General features: G+C 37.3%; 1 protein-coding gene across 1 annotated transcript in view; it reads right to left on the minus strand.

Moving 5' to 3' along the window:
* LOC106874968 (mucin-5AC) overlaps positions 1 to 11,673 on the minus strand; it is a 66,836-nt gene that overhangs the window by 7,654 nt on the left and 47,509 nt on the right. The window contains exons 15-16 of the mRNA XM_052973018.1: positions 10,830 to 10,944; positions 4,490 to 4,696 (exon numbers count right to left, since the gene is read on the minus strand). Of these exons, the coding sequence (XP_052828978.1) occupies positions 4,490 to 4,696; positions 10,830 to 10,944 (322 nt within the window). The remainder of the gene's footprint in view (positions 1 to 4,489; positions 4,697 to 10,829; positions 10,945 to 11,673) is intronic.

Consider the following 11,673-nt stretch of genomic DNA (forward strand, 5'->3'; position numbering starts at 1 on the left):
AATAATAATTTCTTAAAGTATGTGTTAATCCCCATGTGGGTACATGGAGTAAATAAAATCATAACATAAACAATTAAATGTAAGAAATAATAATTTCTTAAAGCATGTGTTAATCCCCATGTACCCAGACTTTGTGGACACCCTGTAGTTCAAACGACACAGGTGAATGTGTGATAAACAAAACAGGAGCTTTGAAAGAAGTGTCTATAAAACTAGTTTTTAGATATCAAATGGCAATAGGGGGGGTGTCCACCAGAGCAAAGTAATAATCAAAAGAATCCTTAGGGAAAAAATGGTCTAGTACCACTGCTCTACATGGTTGCTTAATCTGTTAGAAATAACAGCCAAATATCCCTCAAAATTATATCCGACTGTCTTAAAAACATGAAAGACACATTATACAATGTAATCTACATGCTATGTAACCTGACTTGCTAGAAATAGAACCAAATCTCCCTCATATGACACCCTATCATCTTAAAAAAAAAAAACAACTAAGGATAATATTGCCTGCCTCGGGTTCCCTCAATATATGAAAAAGGCTAGATGGTCAGAGTTGGAATGTCTCTCATGATAGGTCTGCTCAGTCAAGGTTGACTTGGAACCAAACAACAACAGAAAAACAACCACAACCAAGCCACTAACTATTCTGTGGAGTCAGTGAGGGAGCTCACTATGTGGTCAGTTAATCTGCTAGAAATAGCAGTCAAATCACACCCTACCATTTTTTTAAAAGGACACTTTGGATTATGTACTACAAGATAGACTGTGCCTAAAACTGCATTATCGGATGAACATGGCTGGAATGCATTTGAGCAAAGATTTCTCATTGACCTGGAGCAACAACCACAAATGCAACAACTAGCAATTCTGGTTTAACCCTTTAGTGTTCAGATTACTCTGTTAAATGTAATACTTTTTCACTCAAATTGTTTTGAATTAATCATGCATTATCTTATAGCTTTGAGGTTTCAATGATGTGGTTGTTTATTTTTAGAATGTCAATGTAGGTTAGGTGTGAGAGGCTAGATATGGCCAGTTTGAATGTAAAACAGGCAGAATATTTGGGCCGGGATACGGCCGCCGGTTTAAACTCTAAAGAGTTAATCTGATTGCAGCTTAGCCACTTCATCATCATCATTGTTAACATCATTGGATAATGGAAGTTCTCCATTACTGCTACAAAAACTATTATGAAATATCTCTAAGATTAAGAAAGTTATCTAATTATGGTTATCATGTGAACAAACAAACAAACAAACAAACAAACAAACAAAACATGCAAACATGCATGCAGACAGAAACACCATCCACACATATTCTAAAACTAATAGGATATTAATAAAATTCTATAAATATATTTTTAATTTAAATTTGTATTTCTAGGTTTAAAAAAATAAGCTTTAAAAAATTAACACTTATGTATTTGTTGTTCAAGATTCCAGATGTGAAATCGTGTGTTTAATCAGATATTGCTACACTTGGGGATGGTTATATTTAGCCAATTAAACACCTGCACTATATGTTTGGTATTCTCTTCAGCTTTATCATTATTTTTATTATTATTTTAGTGCCTTTGCTTAAGCTCTTTTGTCACACATCCTGTGGCTTCAACAGTGACTCTCCATCCCATGTGTCTCCTAAGAACAAGAGGAGACACGTGGGATAGGGACTCGTTGATAAGTCACAGGAGACGTGATGAAAGAAAGACAAAAAACACTAAAATAATAATAATAATAAAGTTGAAGAGAAGCATATGGTGCATGTGTTTAAATGGCAAAATATGACCACCCCGCAAGACTAACAATACTTTTTAAAAAAGTGTTTTACGATAAGCAAGAGCAAGGTTAACCACCTATGCTCATAACCATGTCATTACAGCTATAACTGACAAAAGCTCAGGTAGATAGATAGATCTTTTATCTTTTACTAGTTTCAGTCATTGGATTGTGGCTTGTTGGGGTACCGCCCTGAAGGGTTTAGTTGAACAAATCAACCCCAGTACTTATTTTTAAGTCGAGTGCTTAGTCTATCAGTGTCTTTTTTGCAAAACTACTAAGTTTGTGGAACTAATGTTCCACAAACTTCCACAGATGTCAAGCAGTGATGGGAGACATATGTACATACATATGTGGATATATATATATATATATATATAATGGGTTTCTTTCAGTTTCCGCCTACCAAATCCACCCACAAGGCACTGGTTGATCTGTGGCTATAGAAGACAGACAATTGTCCTTGGAGCCATACATGTAGTTGGGAAACAAGCTTCTTAACCACACTGCCATATATATGATTGGATCATTGCAAGTGAAACTGACCAACCATTTATCTTGATAAGTAAATAACCAGGACAACACAGCTGAAAATCTGGCCATCCATCCATCCGTCTTCTTCATGCAACGGTTCCTCGGAAGGTTATGGATAGAATCCTTAAGCACCTCCTCAACAGGGTTCTATCAGAAGCAACCATTATTAGACTTTCTAACTGGATTTCCAAGTGTGACCAACCAAGACTATGGATATCATCCAAATACCTCATTTTCAGTCTACCCCTTGGTGGCATTTGGTCCTCAGCAGAAGAGAGGTTGATAAAAAAAAGCCAAATTTGCCATCTTCAATTCTGTTTTCATGCTTATCCTCATCTATGGTCTCAAATCTCAGGTAATGACCAAAAGAGTACAATTGCAAATAAAAAGGGTAAAGACCCCATTCGGTCATGGATGACCGAATGTGATGATTGCATCTAGAAAGTTACCCTTTGAGGTACAAGTCTGGGCAAGGTTGTTTATGGAAGACCAGCAGTTACCCATGCATACCAGCCTCCCCTCTCCACACCACCAACGTTGTCGAAGGGAAAGACAAAAGCTGATAGAGCTTGGCACCGATGGCATTGCAACTCATTTCTGCTGTTGAGTGAACTGAAGCAACGTGAAATAAAGTGTCCTACTCAAGAACACAACATACAGCCCAGTCTGGTAATTGAACTCACTACCTCATGATTGTGAGCCTGACACTCTAACCACAGCAAAACGGAGATCTTCCAAAGGATTTCTGGAGTAATAATACTCAACAGAGGGCATAGCTCAAAGCTCAGGGAGTCTCCCTAGGTTGAGCCACTGCTTCTTCTCCCGTTAGAAATCACAGGTCCGGAACTAGGGTATGTGATTAGAATATCACAGGTCAGAATCACAAGACAGACTCTTGAAGCCAAGCTAACCAGCAGGAGTTCTGGGAATAAACCAGCTGGAGATGACCTGGTAGGTTCGGCTAAGTCAAATAAATGGCCAAGGTGCCACAGCTGAGACTGTAACTGACCACAAGTCACAACCATAAACTGGTTTAACAATCAGCTGATCACTACAGAAAATGTAACTGCTGAGATATTCAGAGTAACCGGTTCTAGCTATAACATAAATGTCCACTACAACATAATTATAAGTGACCAGGTCGTCAGAACTAAAAGTAGCTACATACATAATTTTCTGATTTTATACCAACTTAATGAACAGGCTATATATAATATAACATGCAAATGATCAAGTTACAACTGAAAAGAACCCACAGCCATGCTGAGTCAATGACTAGGTCGATGCATATGGAAGATGAATTTATCATCATAGCTACAAAGGACCATAGATGTGATTGCAATAATATCAAGTAAATGGACAGATCATTTACTGGACATTGACAGTGGCCAACCAGTTATATCAGATAAATAACTAAGGTGACCTTAGCTGACCATAACTGAAAACGACCTGGTCATTACATATGAAATGCTGCTAAGCATTTTGCCGAGAATGCTAATGAACCATAGCTGAAAGTTACCATCTCAACAGATGGGGATTTCAACAGCTAAATAAATGAGCAGGCCATCACAGCTGAAAATGACCTGGTCATTATCGCTATGACAATTAATGACCAAACTAACACAGCTTAAAAGGACTTTATCATGATAGCTAAGCTAAATAAATAAGGCTATCTCATTCGATAGATAGTTGTCGTCATCTTTGTTGTTAACACGTTTCGGCTGATATACCCTCTAGCCTTCTTCAGGTGTCTTGGGCAAATTTCGAACCTGGGTTCTCATTCCTAAGGTATTTTTCGATGTTATTATTGTTAGTGTTCAGGTCACTGCTTGAAATCGAACTCGGAATCTTGGGGTTAGTAGCCCGCACTCTTAACCACTACGCCATATGCCCGTTGAAGATTATCTGGTCATAGTTATGTCTAATGAATGACCAAACGAGCATAGCTCAAAAATGACCCAGTCGTGACAGCTAAGCCAAATAAACGAGAAACTATCTGGTCATTACAGCTAAAATAACAAAGATGTAACTAGGCCACAACCACTATAACTTAGCATGAAAACAAGCAGGTTGATATTAAAAAAAAAATCAATTAATTAAATAAAAATCAAAAACTAAACAGAAACTAAGATATATATATATACATATATTTATATACATATATACAAAGTGCATACTTCTTCCGTCCAGGGCCAGAGACAACAGCAGGCAACGATGACTTGGTATCTGAAGAATCTGTGCTGGCATCCGGTTCCTCTTTCACTTTGCTTGCCATCTTCAGAAAGTTCTTCTCAGCCAAGGGACAGCCAGACAGCTTGTGGTGGGCAGAGTATTTACCTGTCACATGACCAACCCCATCACATCCAGGAGTTGGGCACTTCCTCCTGAAACACCAGCAGACCAAATTTATTTATGCTGCAGCTGGACGGTGACTTTTGATGGTTTTTTTTTATGTTGTTGTTGTACAATCTGTTCTCTAATAAGTCAGCCTCTCTCTCTCTCTCTCTCTTTCATTATCATACATCTTATTTTTTATATCATTCCTTTTCATATAAGCACACACACAAACAGGTATACGCACATATACACACACACATACATACAAGGGATTACACACATATGCATGCATGCACACACACACACACACACACAAACAGGTATACGCACATATGCATGCACACACAAACACACACACAAAAACAGGGATACACACATATGCATGCACACACATACAAACAGGCATACACACACACACACAGAGGCACAGACATACAAACAGGCATACACACATGCACGCACACACACGCGCACACACACACACACATACACACACACGTGAAGTGGGGTTTCAATGTGATTGCTTTTACACCCTCTATGCAGCAGTCAAATTTCTCTGAACAAAAGGAACAGATGCCTTGATATCTTGAGAATCTAATAAAGACCAATTTTATAACACTTCAAACAACATATATCTACTATCTTCCATTTTTTTACTTGTTTGAGTTATTAGACTGTGGCCATGCTGAGGCACCACCTTGAAGAATTTTTAGTCAAATGAATTGACCCAGGTACTAATTTTTTTTTTAAAGCCTGGTACTCGTCCTATTGTTTTCCTTTGCTGAACCACTAACTGATAGGGATGTAAACACACCAACAATGGTTGTCAAGCAATGATAGGTGGGGGGGGGGACAAACACACACAACATACAAGCACACACACACAACATACAAGCACACACACACAACTACATAACCAGTACCTGAAAACTGAAACTCAAAACATATAACCCCATAACTCCCTAACTTCAATAATATCCTGGCCATAACTATTGAACCTGAAATGTGTGTGTGTGTGTGTAAGAGTGTGCACACACACACACACATACACACACACACACACACATACACACACACACACACACACACGTGAGTGTGTGTGCGTGCTTCTTTCCATTTCTGTCTACCAAATCCACTCACAAGGCTTTGATCAGCCCAGGGTTGAACAAGAAGACTTCTGGAGTGGATTTGGTAGACAGAAAATGAACAAAGACCATTTGTGTGTGTTTATGTGTCATTATGTTTGTCCCCACTACCACCTGATAATCAATATTGGTTTGCTTACATCCCCAAACTTAGTAGTTCAGCAAAAATGACTGACAGAGTAAGTACCAGGCTTTAAAAAATAAGTACTGGGGTTGATTTGTTCGACCAAACCCTTCAAAGTAGTACCCCAGTATGGCTGCAGTGACATCTATTTTCGACTATGCATCTTTATTCAAGTTCTATCCAAAGACAAAGACAGACAGATAATGCTAGCAAGCAAGCAAGCACTGAAGAACAGGAGAAAAGACAGTTTGTAAACGAAGTGAGGGCAGCATAATAGATCTACAAAGTTAAGAACTGGAACATTCATTGAAGATTTTCTACTATTTACACTTGGCTACCTACCTATATTATTAGCACACGTTTAAATCCTTGTCAAAAGCATGTTAAATTCAACTGTAATCATAATCAAGATCAACTAATAATGGAGAGACAACAGTTCTAGGAAGAAGAGAAGAAGGTAGAAAGGGAACCGAGTTAATGAAGGAGTGACTGCTGTGCAGTTACTCAAATTGCTAGAAATAACAGTGAAATCTCCCTCAACTTACACCCTACTATCTTAAATAATGAAATCCATAAGATACAAGAATATTGGTATGGTTGGTCATAACTGAAACACCTATGAACACATCTGCTCTTTCAAGGCTGACCAGAAGGTAACAAGAGAAAAAAACAGAAGGAAAAAAAACACAAAAAACCAAGAGGAACAGACTGATATTGGTTCCAAATTTTGGCACAAGGCCAGTAATTTCAGGGGAGGGGTAAGTCAATTACACTGACTACAGTGCTCAACTGGTGCTTATTTTATTAACCCTAAAAGGATAAAAGGCAAAAGTTGACCTCAGCAGGATTTGAGTTCAGAACATAAAGACAGATGAAATACCGGTGTGCTAACAATTCTGCCAGCTTGTAGCTTTAACCCTTCCATTATCGTATTTTGTTGTTTTTTTTAATTTTAGATGCTCTGTGTTTCGTTCAATTATTTTAAATATAACAAAGAATTTAGTAAAATAACTTAGTTATCATTAAGCTAGTGTTAGGAATTGTGACTAAGGATTGGTGGAAGATTTTAATTCAAAACTTATGAAAACAGGACATTTGTACTCAGAGCCAGAGACAGTTTCAGCCAGGTTGATAACAAAACGGTTAAGGAACAGACTAACATAAAGAACAGGTAAGAAACTTCAATAACTCTTCACAAACAATGGGAAATCAAGAGAAAGGAGTAAAGAGCACCATTCTAGCAGTTAGAAACCAGAGATGAGGAAGGTTCAACAGTTTATTACGGTACGAGACTGATGATGATGGTGATGAAGGTGGCGATGCTGGTAATTGCGATATTAATGAGTGTGGTATCATTAACAGGGATGAAAGCAATAATGGTCAAGATGGTGGCAATAAGATGATGGTATTTACTCATCTCTAGTGGCTACCTGGCTGAAAAGAAAAAGTACTGACCACCACCACAACTATCATTGCCATCACCATCACCACTTCATAGCTGATTGGCTAGCCAGTTGGTTGGTTAGTTTATTGGTTTGATAGTGTGGTTGGGTGTTATTAGCTTAAGGTAGAGCAGACCATCCAGCTGTAAAAAAAAAAAAAAGTTTTCCAACATTCCATGCAAAAGGCTTGCATTTTCATACCCGTCCAACCCATACTGACAGAGAAGTAGATGTAGAATGAACAGCAACAGATTGGAGAGACAAAGAGACTGAAGCTGAGTATGAGAGTTGGGAGGAGGAGGAGGGAGTGCATGACGTGGGGAGGTTAAGGTACAGGGCAAGGTAGGAGTGGATGTATGAGACATGGGAGGCAGATGCAAGACAGGGGGAAGATGCAGGAGAGGAGGAAGATGCACTAGAAGAGGAAGACAGACAAGTGGCTGATGACTGATATGAGAGAGCGTATGGAAGAGTCGTATAGACAGAGAGAAGATAGAAGAGACTGATATGAAGAGAAAGAAGTAAAAATAGAATGGGAGACTTGACTGAAGCCTTCCTGGTAGAAAGCATAATATTAGTGGGGGCAAAAAAAAAAAATCACTGTAAAACATATCATACACATATAGACAAATATTCAGAACTAAACCTATCACACAAACATAAAAATATCAGCACTTCCAGAAACACAGGAAAACATAACACATTCACACTTGTAAATCCAAATACACACACACACACACACACAGTGTTCAGCTACATGGAATACCCTATTAACATATGAGGTTCCCAGGCATTAATGACAACAGGTGATAATGAGTTACATAAATAATTATATAATAAAAAAATGATTAAAGAATAAAAAAAGATTAATTCAAAATAGGTGCAGGCATGACTGTGGTTAGGAAATTTGCTTTCCAACCACATGATTCCAGGTTCAGTCCCACTCCACGGCATCTTGGGCAAGTGTCTTCTACCTCGGCCAACCAAAGCTTTGAGTTGATTTGGTAGAATCTGGGAGATGGAAACTCAAAAAAGTCCATCATCTGTGTGTATATGTATGTATATCTAGACATGTGTGTGTGTGTGTGTGTGTGTCTGTGTGTGTCACCACTGATTGACAACTGGTGTTGGTTTGTTTACATTCCTGTAAATTAGCAGACACGGTATATGTTTACACTATATGCCACATCAGATTGAATGCCGAAAAATCTTGGAGTTATTGTGCATCCAACACCAGAGAAATTTTCATGCTTCCAATTCCAGTTGTCCTATTCCACTTCCAAACTTTCATTCCACCACAGACCTACCATGTGAACAGATTATTTCTCTTTCTTTTCAATTCTTTTAGTATTCATTTATATTCTCTTTGTTAAAGATTATCACTGGAAACATCACCACTGTTATATTAAGCTTCAGTGGACACTTCTTTGATTGTTGGGTTTTTTGCTGTATATTTCTTAGCTTTACAAGCACATATTTTCACTCGCCTGTATTCTCCATAGTATCTTGTTTACTTCTTTCTTATTTGCTTCGAATTTTACTAGTGTTATCTGAATTTTACTTGTATATATCTTTATGCTGACACAGAATTATCTGCCACTATTTTGTGAATTTACCATAAAAGCTATACACACACACACACACACACACACAGATACATACCACACTCACAGATATATACCACACACACATACACACACAGATATATGTATGTGTGTGTGTGTGTGTATATACATATATACATATATATATATATATATATATATACACAGCACACATACACATAGACATATAGTACAATAAATTAACAAGTAGACAAGAGTTGTTAATGGCATCAATGTATTTATAAAATAGTTATACACGAACAAGTATAAAAATATACATATTGTTGAAAAAAAAACAGGAAAATCAAGAAAGTGAGAACTCGTATATAATCCTACATGATGATGATGATGCACCAACACCGAGCTCTCCTCATTTATGAGTTTCTTACCAAAAACAACATGGTATCATTGAACACCCACCCTACATGGACTTATATACATATAGACCATTTAACATCCACTTTTCCGTGTTTCATATGGTTAGAAGCAATCTTAACTTCACAAACATGCCTATAACCATGCTGTGCATATATTTTGTGTGTGTTGTGTGTGTATATATATATACACATATATATATAACAAAAATACGTAAAGAGAAAATTACATCATTAATTATAGAATTCACCTTACAAAGCCGACAATTGTTTCTGTTGTATTAACATGTTTAGATAAAGAAAATATCATTGAAATTAATATTCCTGAAAATACATGTTAACACAAGGTTTTCGAGGTGATCTAAAATTAGTTACATTGAAAGTGAACTAAGGAAATATTTCCAGTACATGAACACCTACAAAAGGGACACTAGAAAGAAATATACTCTAAGAAATGTTTGTATTCTACTACTGGTGATGTGAGAAAGGAACAGACAGAGATAGTGTGTGTGTGTGTGTGTGTGTGTGTGTGTGTGTGCGCGCGCATATATATATATATATATATATATATATATATATATATTCGTCTGGCTTCTTTCAATTTCTGTCTATTGAATTTATACATAGGGCTTTGTTCGAACCAAGCCAATCATACGGTTGACGCTACTTGTCCAAGGTACCATTCAGTGGGACTGAACCCAAAAAGCATGTGGTTGGAAAACAAACTTTTGAATCATACAGTCATGCCTGCACCACATGAGCATAATAATTCCATGACCTAGCTCTACTCCACTAACCAATTACTAGTCTCACATACCCTTATTTTCCCAACTTACATTCATACCACTACCATCACCGAAACTTACTCTAAATCTGGCCATTACACATGATCAGATATTTTTACCACCATAGACTGCATAGTTTTCAATCAAATCACCACATTCAATTAACCAGCTTCCACTCTGGTTGTCATCCACTACGCTGGGTATCATTCACAACCTCACAGTAGGTTGCCCCAAGTCTAGATGCCTTCAATTGTCACATCAAATTGTTATCCCAAATTCACATCTCCACAACCTGAAATTCTCTTATTTCATGATTGCTGGTGACTGTAAAGAATTCCAGCTCCTCTTCTAAAAGCTATTTCTCTCAAAAAATATAGTTCACTTATATTTCATAAACCACCTAAAACCCAACACATACACACATACACACACAAACATACAAGTCCACTAAACAAAACTGTATTCATAAAAGATGGTAAACAACCAAAACAAAGACTCACATATTTCACAACAAACCACCATTGACTGACAGTGGTTACTCCTCTCTAATAAACCTACAAACAGTCCTCACTCACATTCATTATATCCATACACAATTACTATACACTAAATTTACAAGAAAGGAAAAGAGATGACTGACAAAGGAACATAGGTGAGGGAAAGAACAAAGGCAAATGGAGAAAATAAAAACACAAGTTCAACTCACGACATTTCCAAAGTCACCGTTGATGGTTCTATAGCTCTGGCTGGTCGCTGTCCAATAGGGGTGCTAGTTCCTTCTTCAACTCGAGTTGAACCTAACCGGTCCTGTAACGTTGTCTCTTTGTTCATATTCAGATGGGAATAGGAACAACCAGATGCACTGAAGAGAGAGAAAAATAATCCATCTAAAAATCAAAGTCAATATATATAAGTTGTCATCATCATCATCATCATTTAAAATCCATTGTCCATACTGGCATGGGTTGGATGGTTTGACTAGGCTAGCACACTGGAAGGCTGCACCAGACTCCAGCCTGATTTGGCATGGTTTTCTACGGCTGGATGCCCTGCCTAACGCCAACCACTCCAAGAGTGTAATGGGTGTTTTTACATGACACCAGGGTGCGTTTACATGCCACTAGCACAGGTGCCAATTTGCTTGACACCGGTATCATATCTATATATCATTAATTAAATATATTCTGTTAGAATATTATACACTGAATTTATAATGAGTGCTCTTTGTATAAAATGTTTCATATATTTATATATATATTTTTTATACAAAACTATTTTAGACATATATATTGTCGTGAGGAATTTTTTTGATATTGAATTTCATGCTATTATTTCAAAATACAGTATATATCGGTGAACGCATCGTGACGCGTAATCACGAAGATGTGAGTTCGTGTCCACAGCTAACCACCTGCACTTTTTTCTGCAAAATAGGGGTAGTTTATCCTGTTCAGGCTATATTATTAGCATTATCCAGCATTTGAGAATTTAAAAATCACTTCTTTAACTTTCTAAGACATCTCAACGCTTCCAAAAGCAAACTTCGTTTG

This window comes from Octopus bimaculoides, chromosome 14 (assembly GCF_001194135.2).
Source record: "Octopus bimaculoides isolate UCB-OBI-ISO-001 chromosome 14, ASM119413v2, whole genome shotgun sequence".
NCBI classification, from domain to species: Eukaryota; Metazoa; Mollusca; class Cephalopoda; order Octopoda; family Octopodidae; genus Octopus; species Octopus bimaculoides.